Source organism: Telopea speciosissima, chromosome 6 (assembly GCF_018873765.1).
Source record: "Telopea speciosissima isolate NSW1024214 ecotype Mountain lineage chromosome 6, Tspe_v1, whole genome shotgun sequence".
In the NCBI taxonomy this organism is placed as follows: Eukaryota; Viridiplantae; Streptophyta; class Magnoliopsida; order Proteales; family Proteaceae; genus Telopea; species Telopea speciosissima.
The window spans coordinates 29153937-29172570 of record NC_057921.1 but is presented as its reverse complement, the minus strand read 5'-3'; the positions used below and the strand labels follow the sequence as shown (position 1 = coordinate 29172570).

The 18634-nt window shown below is 42.1% G+C and overlaps 1 protein-coding gene across 1 annotated transcript; it reads right to left on the bottom strand.

Moving 5' to 3' along the window:
• Nucleotides 1-12456: 12456 nt before the first annotated feature.
• Nucleotides 12457-13788, bottom strand: LOC122665597. The gene has a single exon (XM_043861750.1). It carries the CDS (start codon nucleotides 13786-13788, stop codon nucleotides 12457-12459), a length of 1332 nt encoding a protein of 443 aa, XP_043717685.1.
• Between the last annotated feature and the right edge of the window lie 4846 nt (nucleotides 13789-18634).

Here is an 18634-nt window from a genome sequence, read left to right as displayed (position 1 = left end):
TTATTCTGTTCTTATGAGCCAAAGCTGGCTGTGCATAGCTGCACTACCCAGCTTGCTCTTGATGGACTGAATGGAACCCTGAGTGTAAGCCAAGGCTGCAGAGACCAAACCCTAGGTGGTTGCAACCTTGAACCTTTATTTTTCAAGCATTTCTAGCCCTGCATGTGCCTGAAACCGGACTCCCAAGATTGAGAAAACCCTGTGATACTAATCACTGGGTTGTCTGGGCAGCCATTGGCAGCCTGATGGTGGGCCCAGTGGAGGATCCATTAGGATCAAGTGGAAAGTCATCCCAGGGGCTACCTGACCCACCTAACATGCATAAGATCAGGTCTGACCTCAGCCCTGTGGGCCCCAACTTGCAAACTCAGCCAGCATCGATTCTACAGCCTCTGGGCGATGCACTGGGCGATGTGGCAACGCCCAGAGACATCGCCCAGTGAAGGGAAAGTTGCTAGATTGGTGGACAGACCTGAGGGATCTCACCCACTAACACCTGGACACTGTGGGAAGGTTGGAAAATTACCAAAAAACCCTTCCCCACATCTGTCCGTTATTAGAGAACACTTTGGAACCCAAGTGGGCCCCGCAGGTGGAAGAAACCTTGTTGTGCTTGGTCCTACAGCACAGATAGGCTGTGGACAACACTGTAATCATATTTTGACCTAGGGTCAAGTGCAGACATTATTAATGACCATTTTACCCCTATGCCATAGACTCTGGACAATGCACCGGGATATGGACCAAACCCCAGTACAAGTCCCGGAGAGATTCCAAGTAAGACCTAACTGAACACGGGGTCGACCCAGTGAGCTTAGGTTAACCCTAGAACTACCGAAAACAAAATGGAAACTTAATCAAACACTTTCTGATCTACATTTAGGATTTCATCCCGCGCTCAAGGACCATTACCAAACTGCTGTGGGAACTTATTGTGCGACTGAGTACCTAGAACCAGACTTTGGTGAGTGAATAATATTATCATTCATGTATGTGTAATTATGATTTGATGCCGGCTAATATGAATTGAAATTATAAATGCTGTGTTACTTACTTTTATTCAAGTTACTCAAATCACTGCATAATGACTGTCTGTTGATCAACACTGTGAACTCTATATGATGATTGTGATTAATAGGCTAGATGCCGTAGTCGGCTTGGAAATGAGGCCTGCGGTAGCCCGTAATATGGATGCGGTTGAAACTGCTTGACTCATACGATGCCATATAGATATGGGGTTAGAGTTTCATCACCTGTGCTACGCACCCTTACCAGCAGGGGTTAGGGTGTTGGATGCCTGTGGGGGCGACCATCAGAAAATGAGAAAAGAGAAAAAGGAATGAATAGAACACCGGAATGGTGCATGAATGAATAGAACACCGGAATGGTGCATGAATGAAAGAACACCGGAATGGTGCATATGGGCTATAAGCCAAAAAAGAAAAGAGAAAAGAAATGGATTGTCCCACGGGTTAATCACAGAGGGCTAGTCAGGCTGACCTTGGTGAACGAATGCGGGGGCTGACTGGACCTCTCTAACAACTCAATGGGTGTATTGCGAGAAGAGGTAACCAAGCCTACACCAAGGATACATGTATTGGGGATTGTAGTAGCACTGACCTGACTTAGCTGTAATGTTAGGTGGCTATGAATCTAGACTTGCATATCATGTAGATCACGTGAATTGTGAATTGTGATTGCATGTGTATGCATGATTATATATTTGCTCATGAGCTCAGTGGGGCTCACACTTTGTTATATATATTTTTCAAAGATGATCTTGCAGGTCGATGCCAGTGTGACATGGCAACTCATCTCGAGGAGGAGAGTCTTGGGTTATTATGATGTTGTTGGTGTGGACCCCGATGGAGGTCATACCAATCCTGCGTACATTCTCGGTGGTCATTGACGAGGACCGTTGAAGAGTGCACGTGCTATTTTGATGCTTTTGGCTTGGGGACTCCTTTTTGAGTTTTGGTAGGAGTTTATCCCCGTGCTGACCGTGGGTCAGTTGTAGTTCTTTTTACTTTCTTCCTTTGGGGTTGGGTATCCTAACCCTGTACATATTTATGTATGTAGTTCTGTACATATCAGCTTTGTTTTTAGTTGTGGGTTTATGTGTGTCGGGGGAATGTACTAGACAACTTTCTTATGTATATATTATCATTATTTCCCGTATCGCTATGCTTCCGTTTATTATTGAAATTGTAGATGTTCTGTGACACTCTGGTCTTGCTTATGGTAAAGTCATGAATGTGGTTCCGTGAATTTAAGCACTGCTTCTAGATCTGTGGGATATGGCCGATTGCCGTTACACAATTCGGGTCACCTACCTAATCCTCCCAGGGGTGGTTTTGGGTGTGACACCAAACCATCCCCTGGGAGGATTAGGTAGGTGGTCCGAATTACGTAATGGCAATCAGCCAAATCCCACGGATCTAGAAGCAGTTAATACATTCACGTTTCCACATTCGTAACATTACTATAAGTAAGATAAGAGTGCTATAGATAATCTATATATATATATAGGGCGAGATAAGTCAACCCGAAAAAGAAAGAAAAGTCTAGGAACTAAACGAAAGGAAATACATATATATATATATACATGGTTCCGACTCATGTCATCTTACTTTTTTTTTTGTTTTAACTTATGTATCTTTTTTTTTGTTCGTGGTGTATGTATATTTTTTTTTGTCAGCTTATGTAAATTTGAAAGTCATACTTTTAGTTGATCTTCATGTAGTGGCTCGGCCACAGTTATCTTTTATTAATGTAATTATGCATCTTGTGTTTAAATTACATCTACCTCTCCTGTAGCTTTTAATTTGATACATATTTTAATGTTGGTAGCTTATTATTCCTATTCTGCATCCTGTAAGAAGAGCCTCATGCTCTGATACCAAGCTCTGTCACACCCCAAACCATCCCCTGGGAGGATTAGGTAGGTGACCCGAATTGCGTAATGGCAATCCGCCAAATCCCACGGATCTAGAAGCAGTTAATACATTCACGGTCCCACATTCGTAACATTACTATAAGTAAGATCAGAGTGCTGCAGATAATCTACAATTATAACAAAGAAAAAGAAAGCGTAGCGATACGGGAATGATGTTGATATATATACATAAGTGAGTCTGTTACATTCCCCATTACATCCACAAACTGAAAGGAAAAGCTGACAAGTATATAAGCCAAAAGGAAATACATACATATATACATATATCTATATATATATATATATATATATATAGGGCGAGATAACTCAACCCCAAAAAGAAAGAAAAGTCTAGGAACTAAACAAAAGCAAGAACGGGGATAAACTCCTATCAAAAACAAAAAGGAGTCCCCAAGACAAAAAGCATCAAGTGAGCCCCTTACTGGTCTTCATCAATGACCATTGAGAACGCATGCATCATTGGCACGACCTCCATTGGAGTCCATAACAATAGCATCATAATCACGAGGGCTCTCCTCCTCATAACGAGCCTCCATGCCATAGTGGCATCTATCTGCATAATCATCTAAAAGAAAAACATATATAATAGAGTGTGAGCCCCACTGAGCCCGTGAGTAAAACATATCATCATGCATGCATATGCAACCACAATCCACATGTTCCTACATGATATGCAAGTCCAGATTAATTAATTAGCCACCTATCAATACAACTAAGGCAGGTTAGTGCTACTAAAATCCTCAATACATGTATCCCTAGTGTGGGCTTGGTTACCCCTTCCCGCAATACACCCATTGAGTTGTTGGAGAGAACCAGCCGGCTCCAGCATCTCCCTACCCAAGACAGCCCGATCGGCCCTCTGGATTGAACTAATGAGATAACCGACTCAATATAATCTCACATTCTGATGCTTCCTGACATGTAATTCGAGGATAAACTTTAATTGGGCATATAGCCATGATTCACCTAGTGGTGCTTCCCAAGCTTATAACCCGAGGCTTCCCAGTAAATTTACCCCGGGGCATCTTTTTACGGTAGTCCTCATAGTCATCCAACATCTTAACCCCTGTTGGCAAGGATGTGTACCATGGGTGATGAAACTCTAAACCCATGTCTATATGGCATCGTATGAGTCTGGCGGTGTCAACCGTATCCCATACTACGGGCTACCACCGATCTCATTTCCATGCTGACTACGGCATCTAGTCTAACATTCACAGTCGTCATGATATAATCACAGAGTTGATCAACAGACATACAATGTGTAATAGTTTTGAGTAATTGAACTAAATTAAATAACACAACATTATAAGTAAAGAATTTAATTGCTGACATAATAATATTGTTACACGTACAAACACGATAACATTTCACTCACCTAGGTCTGGTTCTATGAACTCAGTTGCAAATTCAGTTCCGGCTGCAATCTGGCTGTAAGCCTTGAGCGTGGGATCAAATCCTAGATATAAATTAGAAATTTGTCATTTAATATTCCAAACTATTTTTGGATGTCCTAAGGTTGATCTAAGTTCACTGGGTTGACTCGGTGTACAATTGGTCATCACTTGGAATTCTCTGGGCCTTAGGCCTATGTCCCGGTGCATCATCCAGAGATGGTGACCTAGGGCAGAATGGTCATTTACTATAGTATTATATGTTCCTAGGTTATATTAGTCTCACAGTACAGTCCCCAACTTGACAGTGCTGCAGGACCATCACAGACAGGGTTTCCAAGCCCTGCGGGGCCCACTTGGGTTCCCAAGGTGTTCATTCATGTGGACAGATGTGGGGAGCAGTGTTTTGGTAATTTACCACCTCCCTACACTGATTTATGGCCCAAGGGTGAGGATCCCCAAGTCAGTTCATCAATCCAATAAAATTTTATTCACTGGGCGATGTTTGCATCATCCAGTGCATCGCCCAGAGATTGCAAAATTGGAATCAGGCTAAGATTCCAAGGTTTTGGATCATGGGCAGTGCATGGATCTTCTCCCCATGCATGTTAGGTCATCTTAGACCCCTAGGGGTATACTTTGCACTGGTCCTTGTGGATTTTCATTGGGGCCCACCACTCTGCTTCCAGGAGCTGCCCAGACAACCTTGTGAATAGTAACCCAGTATATCTTTAGTTGCAAATCAGGGTTTTGACTGCATGCAAGGCTGGATTTATGTGTAAACAGTAATCCAAGGCTTCTACCACCTAGGGTTAGGTTTCTTATAGCCAGGGCACACAATCTAAGCCCCAAACTGCCTGTTCTTGGTGTAACAGGGCAGTGCAGTCAGGTACAGGCTGGGTTTCGGTCTCAGGCTGAAGAACAATAATAAAAAGACCACAAAATTTCAGATCCTTCATGCATCATGTTTGCATGTTGGATCTGAGATGGTCCATGGAAGCCCGTAGCTATTCTGGGCTGCCAATGGCCAGAAACCCATAAAAAACATAGGCATATATTAAGGAGAATCAGTAGCAGCATCACATCAAGGGTATAAGCTCAGTTTATACCAGAAATCGAGCTGGGAATGGATGCAAATGCAAGGCCGAGGTCTCCTCCCCCTTCTCCTTCTCTTTTCTCTCTTTTCTTTCTTCTCCTTTCCTCCATGATTTCAATAGTGCCAAGGGTTCTAAATGAGCCCAAGGCACCCCTATTTATAGCCCAGCCCTTGACTAGGGCCTGTTTGGCTGTTAAGGCCTCTTTTGAAAATGTATTTTTGACTACATTCTCAGTCATTCTGGGCACTTAGGTGGGGTCCACAGTGATCCAAGGGTATGAGGTGGTCCCTTAGACTCCCCTCAACCTATGGAGGGTGTCCATGTCCAATATGGGTGGTCCCCATAAATCAAATCATTAAAATAATGAGTTTTTCCACTCTGGGCGATGTCTCTGGGTAATGTCTGCATCGCCCAGAGCATCGCCCAGAGATTTCAGCAACGTTGTATCTTTGTGGGCTTGCACAGGGGTTTGACCCAGGGTCAGGGCCTTATACCCACATGTTACTCAGGGTCTTTTGCACTCATTTCCAAGGGTGGGAACCACATTTATGGAGAGGAGAGAGAATACCTAGAGTCCAGGCAGTACATTATGTTGTGAGTTGTGCAATTGCAAGGGTCAATGATCCATCTTTTGAAAGGCATGTAGGAAGTCATCCTCAGGGTTTCTTCATCAATTTCAATCACTGGAGTGATACTCCATAGTGTGCTTAGGTGCCATGTCAGGGGTTCCTGTCCTTCAATCAAAATCCCAGTCAGTCAGGGGCAGGGTTTGACAACAATGCTAGCCCTAACTAACAATCATATAAATTATGGAATCCCAAGTAATTAAGCATAATGAGCATACCAAAATTGACATACATATCATAGCACATGCATGAATGGCATTCACATAGTAAGAGTGCAAAAGATTCCCATATAAGTCAAGTGTCTAATTTCCTCATCTAGTATTCCAATTGGTTGTTTGATATAAAGCCCGATACCCTAGGTTCTAGTACACCCACCTATGTATTTGGGTGCCCTAGATACATATACAAACACATAATTAACCCATATATAGGCTCCCTAAAGGAAGGGAACCATCAAAGGTCTGATCGAGTCGTTGAACCAATAAAAAATAAACCTAACTAAACACTAATACAGTGGAAAGTAAGGGTATCGAACTACAAGGAACAGAGGCTAAGTTGCACGAAATTAAATCAAGTCTAAGGTGAAACTAAAAATGCAAATTAATTAATTTGAAGCTAACACTAGCAACTGATTAAAGCGAATAAAAGATTGTGAGAAAATACTATTTGTAGGTTGAATAAACTTTAATTTAGATTCATCATTCAATCTCTCTCATATTCGGCTCATGACGACTACAAGCTCCATGACAACCACAGAAAATAGAGTCCCTTCTAGGTATAAAGTATCTTGGCGAAATTGCCGTCCGATCACTACAATGAATCGAAAGTTCAAAAAACTCGGGTACGCACAATACTCTCAGGTATACCGTATCATTGATATGACCACATGAATCAATTCAATACCATTGCTTGGTAGGTTGACTTGAATCACAGAAACAAATTATCCTAACTAGATATAAACATGATTACACAAAAATCCTAATGAGATGCCTAAGTCTTTTCCAAGCAATCAATAAGAAAAGAGAATGAATAATTATATCATCTTTAAAGTGTCATCTTTCCAAAAACAGTAGCAAGTTTAGTTACTCATTTAACATGAATTAAATAAAGAGGGGTTAGGGATACAAGCCAAAGGATTAGAGGGAAGAAGAGAGTAGAAGCAATGGCAGTGGTGGCGATTTAGGTGTGTAAAGTTGCTAGACGGTGGCGATCGTAGATGCTCTTCCTCTTCTTCTTCTTCTTCTTCTTCTTCTTCTTCAAGCCTTCTTCTCCCAAAACCGTGAACTAGCAAAGCCCAAAGCCAAGAACGAACTCTTTTTCTCTCAAAATCCCTTATAGTTTTCTATCTCCCTTTCCAATACCCCTTTTTTCCTCCTTTCCTATTGATAGTTTCCACATAAAGAATGAGAGAAGAATCTTTTTCCAATCGTAGAGGAGAAAGATAAAATCTGTGGAGGGATATGGAAGGAAGGAAATTAGGAATTACATATGGGAGAGAGAAATATGTGGGACCGAGAGGTGGAATATCAATCTCCCTTCTCACTTTTCCTTTGTGCTCTCAATGGTTTCATATCTGAAATTCTCAACTCCTCTTTGAATCCATCCGTTTCCCTTAATAGGAAGAGGTCATATGGGTTTTAAAAATAAAACAATTTAAAAAGATAGAATAGGTTTTGGATTAGGAAACTAGAAAGAGAGAGAGAGAGAGAGAGATACGTGAGAGAAATTAGAAATTAGGTTTTCTTTCTTCTCTTTCCAACTTTGCCATAATCCATTTTTTTGCCATAATCCCTCCTTCCTTGAGCCGAATTTACTCGACCCAAGAATTAAATGTTAACCATTTAATTTTTCTGATGCAATGAGTCCAATATCAATTTTTCTTGAGAAATCTCCTCTTTGTCAAATTATGATAATGCCCTTGAGATGACGATTTGCACCTATGTGGACCCTTGGCTGCTATTGAACATCCAAAATCGGCTAAGGAGGCTGATTCTATCACTGATTCATGCTTTTCTCCTTCCAGGCCTGCAATCATAGAAATCACATAGTAGAATCAAATTCTTCATAAATATTCAATAAAAACAACAAGTAAATAGTGATTTTTATCTAAGATTACAGCCCAATCACACTCCCCAACTTAGCCTTTTGCTCGTCCTCGAGTGAAAGAGAATAAAGAAAATAACTGACTTGACTCTCTGGTTCATAAACAGTCTATCCACAGATGATACATTCAAAGAGATAATGATAGTTCACTATTGGACATCAACTCATAGGATGCTTGGCTCATGTAAACACAAGAGCTAAGCAATGAACGAGGACTTCTCCTAAGCCATCAAGCGCTCACTTTCTGCTTTTGCAACCCACTGGTTCACCATGAATTGTGACATCTAACCTTTTACAAATGCACATGCTAGCTCGTGTAACACCTCATAATCAATATGGCTCACTTATTTTTCTCTCAAAACATTTTTCTCTTTTTCTTTTTCTTTTTTTTTTTTTTTTTTTTGAATTACGTGATTCTCAGATCCGTGCAATGTTCTAGTCTTTTAAGCTTTCTAGAAGGCTCATGTAACAAGCTTTAAGCCAACCACTCCTAAGCCAGATGACTTTAGGGGATTGAATGTGAAACACTCCTCGGGACTCGAACCAAAAAGGCTAAAAGCCAAAACTGGATTCAAGAATACTAGTAATAATAACCTAATTGGTCACTCCAACCATTTTACGCGAGACTTCGGGCTTGTGCCCTAGAAGCCCCGGTTACTAACTTAAAGCAACAGAACTAAACTCTCATGAATTTTTTTTTAAGAGAATGAGGATGCAAACACAATTAAGCAGTGCTCTGCCTAAACATTCAAAATATCACAAACCAAGTAGACCTATGTGTTTAGAAGCATTAAGCAAGCTCACAAATGACAGTCAGAGAAATAAAGGTTCAATACTTAACATTGTGTTGAATTAATTTTCTCACAACCTAGAGTCAAATGCACTGTAAAGTAAAAGTCCCATTATAAAAATGAGTGCATGAAAAATTTTCAAGAATGTAGATGAATCAGAGAGTCATGTATAAAAAAAATTTCAAAATCCTCCCTCGCCAACTTAAACGGCATTGTCCCCAATGACGACTAGGAATAACAAAAAGAGAAAACTATGGTAAACAAAGGATGAGGAGCAAAACCACCTGAGGTGTGGGTGTACGGCAATGAGGGTGATCACTGGAGATAACAACATCATGAGAATTTAACTCTGCTACGGGAGATGGTTCTATAAAATAAATCAAAAAACACCAAACAATGTAAAAGGAAAACAACAAATGCTGTAAAAAGGAAACGTGTGTTGCCTCTCGAGAGAGCTAAGTTTTACGTCTTCAGCTAGATGACAGTAAAGCTCAGGGTCCATTAGAAGCATGGTCATAGTCCACATCCACTAGGTCTAAAAACTCAATTAATTGGCCATTAGCAAGGCCGTCAACATAGGGTTTCATTCTTTGACTGTTAACCTTGAAAGTTTTCCCGTTTTGTGGATTTCTGATCTCAATAGCACCATGCGGGGCAACAGATACAACCACAAAAGGCCCATCCCACCGAGATCTCAATTTCCTTGGGAATAAACCCAATTTAGAATTAAAGAGCCAAACACGCTGATTGCACAAAGGACTTTCGAACTATATGTTTATCATGAAACGCCTTAGTTCGGTCCTTATAGATGTGTGAGCTCTCATAGGCATCATTGCGCAACTCCTCCAATTCAGATAGCTGGAGACGACAAGTGGAACCAGCCTGAGTCATATCAAAATTAAATGTCTTTATGGCCCAATATGCTCGGTGTTCCATCTCAATCGGAAGATGACAGGCCTTACCAAAAACTAATCGGTATGGAGACATATCGATATGAGTTTTATATGTAGTTCGGTAAGCCCACAAAGCATCAGTCAGCCGAGTAGACCAATCCTTACGGTCCGGTCTAACTGTCTTCTCCAATATACATTTTATCTCTCAGTTCGATACTTCCCCTTGACCAGATGTCTGGGGATGATATGGGGTGGCCACTTTGTGGTTAATAGAGTACTTCTTCAGTAAAGCCCCTACCCTCCAATGTCGAAAATGAGAGCCACCATCACTAATGATGGCCCTGGGAAATCCAAAATGGCTAAAAATGTACTCCTGAATAAAAGAGTGAACTACCTTATGGTCATTGGTCTTCATAGCCTGGGCTTCTACCCATTTTGAAACATAGTCAACTGCCATAAGAATATACTCATTACCGAATGAGGCAGGAAAAGGGCCCATAAAATTGATACCCCAAATGTCAAAAATCTCAACCACTATGATAGGGCTTAGGGGCATCTCATCACGTCGGGATAAATTGCCAACTTGTTGGCATCTCAAACACGCCTTGCAGAAGGTGTGTGCATCCCGAAATAACGTGACCTAATAGAAACCAGACTGTAGTACCTTGGCAGAAGTTTTCTTGCCACTATAGTATCCCCCACAGGTGAGAGTATGGCAAAACGATAATATACTCTGAAACTCACTGTCAGGGACACAACGAGGAACTGCTTGGTCTGAACAGTATCGGAACAGCCCTGGATCCTCCCAGTAGTAGTATTGCATAGTAGAGAGAAACTTATCTCGAGTTGCTTTATCCCAATCAGGAGGTAATTGTCCAACAAGGAGATAGTTCACTATAGTTGCATACCATGGAGTCGGTTTTGGTGAAATGGAAAATAATTGCTCATCAAGGAAAGTTTCCCGAACCAACTTCGGTGTGGGAGAGGAATCCAGAAGAATCCGGGATAAATGGTCTGCTACAACGTTTTTTGACCCCTTCTTATCCCTGATCTCCAAGTTAAACTCCTGAAGGAGAAGAATCCATCGGATCAACGTTGGCTTAGTGTCATGCTTTGAAAGAAGGTGCCTAAGCGCTGCATGATCCGTGAAGACTATCACCTTCGAGCCCAAAAGATAGGAGCAAAATTTATCCAGGGCAAAGACCATAGCTAGGAGCTCCTTCTCAGTAGTGGTGTAGTTGAACTGAGCATCAGACAAGGATCTACTAGCGTAGTAAATAACAGATGGCTTCCCATCCACCCTTTGACCAAGTACAACACCCATGGCATAGTCAGAGGCATTACACATGATCTCAAATGGTAGAGACTAGTCTGGTGACCGGATAATAAGTGTTTCAGACAATGCGGTCCGAAGGGTATGGAAAGTAGTCAGGCACTTTTCATCAAAGATAAATGGGGCATCCTTGGTGAGGAGATTTCACAAGGGCCTAGAGATGAGACTAAAGTTCTTGATGAAATGCCTGTATAACCCAGCATGGCCCAAAAAGGAACGGACCTGCTTAACAGTTGTGGGAGGGGGTAGTTTGGCAATCAGATCCACTTTGGCCTTGTCTACCTCAATGCCCTGAGAAGACACTGCGTGACCAAGTACATTACCCTTACAAACTATAAAGTGGCTCTTCTCCCAACTCAGAACAAGGTTATTCTCCACACACCGCTGAAGAACAAGAAATAGATGGTGAAGACATTCATTAAAAGATGACCCAAAGATGGAGAAGTCATCCATGAAAACCTCAAGCGAATGGCTGACCATGTCAGAAAATATGGCCATCATGTACCTTTAAAAGGTGGCTGGAGCATTACACAACCCGAACGGCATCCTCCTAAAGGCAAATGTACCGAATGGGCAATTGAAAATGGTTTACTCTGGGTCACCGGGAAAGATGGGGACTTGGTTGTATCCCGAATCACCGTCAAGAAAATAGTAGTAGCTCTGCCCTGCCAATTTTTCCAAAATCTGATCAATAAAGGGCAGAGGGAAGTGACCTTTATGCGTGACCATGTTCAACTTTTTGTAGTCGATACAAACACACCAACCCGTAGTGGTACGAGTTGGGACAAGGTCACCTTGGTCATTAGGGACGATCGTGATTCCAGATTTCTTGGGGACAACTTGAGTTGGACTGACCCACTGATTATCTGAAATAGGGTATATAATACCCGCGTCAAGCCACTTTACTACTTCATTTTTGACTACTTCCCTCATATTAGGGTTAAGGCGCCTTTGTGAATCTCGCATAGATTTAGCTCTGTCTTCACAATAGATACGGTGCACACAAACAGAAGGGTTAATACCCTTCAGATCAGCTAAAGATCAGCCAATTACGGCTTTGTGAGCTAATAAAACCTCCAACAGGAGGGACTCTTGCCTTTCAGTAAGTTCAGAGGATATGATGACTGGCAGAGTCTCTTCCTTGCCCAAGAATGCATATTTTAAGGTATAGGGAAGAGGCTTGAGTTCCAGTTGTAGAGGGGACTCCAGAGAAGAGGGCCTAGGGGTTGTAGCCAAGGGTGGCAGAGGCTCATATCTATGGGTTCAGGGAGGCTGCCCAGAAGAGGGTTTAAGATCTAACATGGCGTTCACCTCTTTAGTATAGGCCTTTTCATCAAAGTCTTCTTCCCCAAAGGACATCACAAGCTGCAGAGGATCATTAGTAAGGATCTGGGGAGTGTACTGAGATACAGCTTCATCAATCATATCTAAAGCAAAGCACTCGTCTTCTCTATAGGGTCCTAGGGATGCATTGAAGATGTTTGGCCGAAGCTTCTTGTTCCCAAACGATATGTCTATGGCACCTGATCTGCAGTTAATGCAAGCATTGGCGATCGCCAAAAATGGACGCCCTAGTATGATAGGGGGAAGCTTAGCTAAGGTAGATTCCATGTCAAGGACTAGGAAGTCCACTGGGAAGTATAAATCATCTACCTTCACAAGAACATCCTCTAGAAGTCCACGAGGTCTTTTCATAGAATGATCAGCTAACTGAAGTATGACTTCAGTGGACTTCAACTCTCCTAATCCAAACTTCTCAAAAACCAAACCAGGTAAGATATTCACACTAGCCCTCAGATCCAACAATGCTTTATCAATGGAGAGGCCTCTAATGACACAAGAGATGAGTGGTGCACCAGGATCCTTCAGGTTGGGGGGTAGGTCAGTGATAATTGCACTTACTTGTTCTGTGAGGTGTATGGTTTTGGGAGTTTGGTTCCTTAGCTTACGCTTCTGAGTGCATAGGTCTTTCAGAAACTTAGCGTAAGCTGGAACCTGCTTGATTGCATCCAATAATGGAATGTTGATGTGGACTTGTTGAAACAAATCCAACATCTCCATCTTCTCTCCTTGCTTCCCAAATGGGGGAGAGGATGGAGTTTTGAGAGCATCAGGAAAAGGGACTCGGGGTGTATACTTATCCGGTTGAGGTCCCTCCCCAACTAGTTGCTCATTCTCCTTCTTAATATTTTCTTGGGAATGGACCAAAGAAGGCGTAATGGTTCTATTCCCATCAATGAGAGGCCTCAGTGCCTCTAATTCAACTTCTGCCTGGGTTGGGGTTGACTCTACTGGTGTGGTCTGTTGAGGGGTATTAGAGGGGAAGTCCTCATAGGTAGGTGGTGTGTCATGTATTTCCACCCTCTTACCATTCCTCAATACTCTAACCGACTGGACTTGTTCCTTACCCGTCCCTATTTGAGCATTATTGGGGTTCCCAATAGGTTGGCTTGGTAGTTGGCCAGTCTCTCTCCTATTGAAGGCTTCAGCAAGTTGACCAATCTGGGTCCCTAGCTTGCTGATAGATTGAGTGTGGGAGTGCAATAATTGGTCGTTGATTCCCACTTTTTGCTCAATACCTTTTAGCACCTTCATTACCTCACTCTTAAAGGATGGAGTATGTTGAGGTTGAGAGTAAGGTTGTTGTTGTCCACCCCTATAGGCATTAGGTTGGGCATTAAATGGTGGCCTAAAGGGTGGATTAGGAGGGTTTTTCCATGAAAAATTGGGGTGATTTCACCATCCAGGGTTGTAGGTGTTGAAAAATGGGTCGTTACCCAGGTTGGCAAAACCCTGAGCGGCGTATACCTTTTCCTCGATAAATTCAGAATATTATGCTACTAAATAACAATCAGTTACATAGTGATTCGGGTCAGCACAAAGGGCAGAAGCTTCAGCTTGCTCAGGTGGAGAAAATCCCCTTGAGATTGATGGGGGTTGGGTAGGTTCTCCGGACAACAAGTAGTCCATTTTTTTTTATAGCAAGTCAACTTGTACTTTTATGTCAGCACTCTGGTTGATCTCATAGAGTCCACCTTTTTTCGGTTGCCCAAGCGTGGGGACTTTAGTCCCTGAGGCTGAAGCTTTGTGTTGGGAGTTTTCACTTATGATCTCAAAAAGATCCCATGCTTCATTCTCGCTCTTGTGCATGAACGTTCCTCCACAAGACACATCCACTATCTGGCGATATTGGTCACTAAGACCATCATAGAAGCATTGTACCAATTGCCATTTTGGTACAGCATGGTGGGGGCATTTTCGAAGTAGTTCCTTCAGTCTTTCCCAATACTCATGAAATTCTTCACCACTATTCTGGGAGAAGGTGGTGACGGCCCTTCTAATGGTATTGGTCTGGCCTATTGGGAAAAACTTCTTCAGAAACTGCTATTACATTTTCACCCATGTGGTTACTTATGCAGAATCCAAGGAATGCAGCCAATGCTTGGCTTTATCCTTGAGGGAAAAAGGAAATAGCAACAATTTTAGGGCATCCTCTGAGAGGTTTCAATTTTTACTGTAGAGCAAATCTCCAAAAACTCATCCAGGTGCTTATATGGCTCTTCATTATGATGTCCATAGAACGATGGCAGCATCTGGATAACGCTTGATTTGATTTCATAATGAGCAGCATCAATAGTAGGTAGCCTAATGCCGGTTTGGGGTTGGTATGCAGTTGGAGTGAAATGATCACTTAGTGGCCTGGCCTGTCGGTTTGCCTCGTCACCCATCTTGATACGGTGTCTAATCCTCCTACAGGTACTTTCAATTCCGGGGTCAAAATCTAATAGGTCAGGTTGGGTTGAGCGCGTACCAAACATACAACAACCAAACTAAACTAGGCTGGGACCGAGCATACAAGTGTATCAACCTAGCTATCGGGGTTCAAACGTAGGAAGTGTAGGGTCGAATGTCCTAATGTGGGACCGATCAAAATAGGGCAACTAAGCTCGCGGGACCGCACATACAAGGGTAACCTATACTAAAAAAAAGAAAATCACAAAAGTGGTAAAGAAAAATTAAAGAATAAAATAAAATGAAAATTGCAAACGTAAATTAAAAACTAAAATTAAAACTATCCTAAAAAAAATGAAAAGTTTAAATTAGCCTAAATAAAATGAAATCCTAAACTAGCGTAGATCCAAGAGTACCAAGGTCAATCCTAAAGTGGTATGGGACCGAAGCATACAAGGGTAACTAGGCCAGCGTGGGACCGAATCATACAAGGCTGAAATTAGCAACTAAAAGAAAAATAAAGAGAAAAATTAGAGAATATCACAGAGGCTAACCGGATTGCATCGGTGTCTTTTTGAAAGAACTAAATCCAGCTGAACCGTATCTCCTCTCAAACAACCTCCAACGATTCAGTACCTACAGCAGAAAATAAAACTGTGAGTCTATCACTAATACTAATAGACAAATTTAGAATGAATAATAAAGTAAGCTATGTTAACACAAAAAAGAAATCAAAATTAACGCTACTGTAGGCTGTTAACTAAGAGATTCTAAAATATGAAATACCTAAAATAAAATTCAGAAATAAAGATTAATGCAAACTATTGAAAGAAAATTAAATGACTCGATAAAACTCTAGCAATCGTGCTCTAGTTCCCCAACAACGGCGCCAAAATTTGATCGAGTCGTTGAACCAATAAAAAATAAACCTAACTAAACACTAATACAATGGAAAGTACAGGTATCGAACTACAAGGAACATAGGCTAAGTTGCACGAAATTAAATCAAGTCTAAGGTGAAACTAAAAATGCAAATTAATTCATTTGAAGCTAACACTAGCAACTAATTAAAGCGAATAAAAGATTGTGAGAAAATACTAATTTTAGGTTGAATCAACTTTAATTTAGATTCATCATTCAATCTCTCTCATATTCGGCTCATGGCGACTACAAGCCCCATGACAACCACAGAAAATAGTGTCCCTTCTAGGTATAAAGTATCTTAGCGAAATTGCCGTCCGATCGCTACAATGAATCAAAAATTCAAAGAACTCGGGTGTGCACAATACACTCAGGTATACCATATCATCGATACGACCACATGAATCAATTCAATACCATTTCTTGGTAGGTTAACTTGAATCACAGAAACAAATTATCCTAACTAGATATAAACATGACTAAACAAAAATCATAATGAGATGCCTAAGTCTTTTCCAAGCAATCAATAAGAAAAGAGAATGAATAATTAAATCATCTTTAAAGTATCATCTTCCCGAAAATAGCAGCAAGTTTAGTTACTCATTTAACATGAATTAAATAAAGATGGGTTAGGGATACAAGCCAAAGAATTAGAGGGAAGAAGAAAGTAGAAGCAATGGTAGCGGTGGCAATTCAGGTGTGTGAAGGTGCTAGACGATGGCGATGGTAGATGCTCTTCCTCTTCTTCTTCTTCTTCTTCTTCTTCTTCAAGCCTTCTTCTCCCAAAACCATGAACTAGCAAAGCCCAAAGCCAAGAACGAACTCTTTTTCGCTCAAAATCCCTTAGAACTTGCTATCTCCCTTTCCAATACCCCTTTTTTCCTCCTTTCCTATTGATAGTTTCCACATAAAGAATGAGAGAAGAATCTTTTTCCAATCGTAGAGGAGAAAGATAAAATCTGTGGAGGGATATGGAAGGAAGGAAATTAGGAATTAAATATGGGAGAGAGAAATATGGAGAGGCAAATATTGTCAAACCCTGCCCCCTGACTGGTTGGAATCTGACTGAAGTGCAGGAACCCCTGGCCAGGCCACTAGGATCACTGTGGCGCATCACTCCACTCAATGAGATCAATGAAAATGCTTTGAACAGGTTTCCCTATATACCTGTTAGAAGATGGATAGCAGACCCCTGCACTTGCACAGCTCACAGATTGATGTATGACTTGGATCCCAGGTAATCTCTCTGCTCCCTAAAGTGGTGGGACCCACCTCTGAAAAATCATGTAAAAACTCATGGTGGGCATGTGGGGACAATACCCTGACCCAGTGTCAAACCCCTGTGCAATCCCCCTTTGAATTCATGATGCTGGAATTCACTGGGCCATGCACTAGGCGATGCAGCAAGGCCCAGTGACATCGCCCAGTGGCTGTTTTTGCATATATTTAATTATTATAATTATGGGGACCACCCAACTTGACCATGGACACTCTCCAGTGATAGAGGAGACTCTGAGGGACCACCTCTTACCCTTGGTTCAGTGTGGACCCCACCAGTGTACCTGAAACTGGACAGAATCAGTTCTAAAAATCAATTTTTAAAAGAAGGGACTGTTGCCAAATAGGCCTTAGTTTGCTTTTGGCTATAAATAGGAGGCTTATGGGTTCATTTAGAACCCTTGGCAGAAATCAAATCCGAAAGAGAGAAGAGAGGAAAGAAAGGAGAGAAAGAAGAATAAGGAGAGGAAGGAAGAAGGAAGGAGGAGGAGGAGGGCTGCTGCCAGCTCCATCTCTGGCTGATCCGAGCCACCTCACAGCCAATTTCAGATATAGGAACCTCCCTCATACCTGCTGTACCTATTCTTTCTTGGTGTTTGTTGTGTTTTGCAGCCTGGGCAACCCAGAACAGCTTAGGTTTGCCTAGTCTTGGTCCAGATCAGCTATGCAGACCTTGTGCATGGTAGATCTGGGCATTTTATTGAAAATCAATATTCTGATATGCTGCTCCCTTGGCCGAAATCCAACTGTGCATGCATGCACTGCCCAGACCCTCTTCTGGCTGCTGGATTGAAGCCCAGATTGCAAGCCAGGGTTGCACTGACCTAACCCTAGGTGGGTACTGCCATGAAACCTTGTTTTGCATTCATTTCCAGCCTTGCATATGGCTGGATTCCAAGATCTCAGACCTGCAAAATCTGAATACTATTCATCAGGGTTATTTGGGCAGCCAGATCAAGCCTAACTGGAACCCTGATGAAGGAACCAATGGTACCATGGGATAGGTCACCACTAGGGCTACCCAATCCCCCAAACATGCAGAGGATCCATTGGACCCTTGGCCCTGCAAAGCCCAGCCTAGGAAGCTCAGCCCTACTGTCGATTGCAGGCACTGGGCGATGCAGCAAGGCCCAGAGCCATCGCCCAGTGAAGGAATCTTTTGATACAAAAGGGCAAAATTGTAATTTCCTATGGGATTTGATCCTTGGACACTGTGGGATGTGAGAAATGACAAAAATGACCTTCCCCCACATCTATCCATATGTGAAAATTGGTTGGAACCCTAAGTGGGCCCTGCGGGTGACTGTGCACTGCTGTGATTGGTTTTACTGTACTGTCCTGAGTTGGATAGCAGTATTTTGTGACGTAAAATATATTATGGACTAAATCTGACTTAGAGGCAGGTGTGGGCACTGTAAATGACCAAATTACCCCTGTGCCCTAGGCATTGGCCCATGCACCTGGACATTACCTAAGACCCAGTGTAAGGCCCGGTGTTCCAAATGAGACC

Coding starts and splice junctions, on each gene's coding strand:
- LOC122665597 (XM_043861750.1), bottom strand. CDS start 13,788: ATGAAGGTGCTAAAAGGTATTGAGCAAAAAGTGGGAATCAACGACCAA.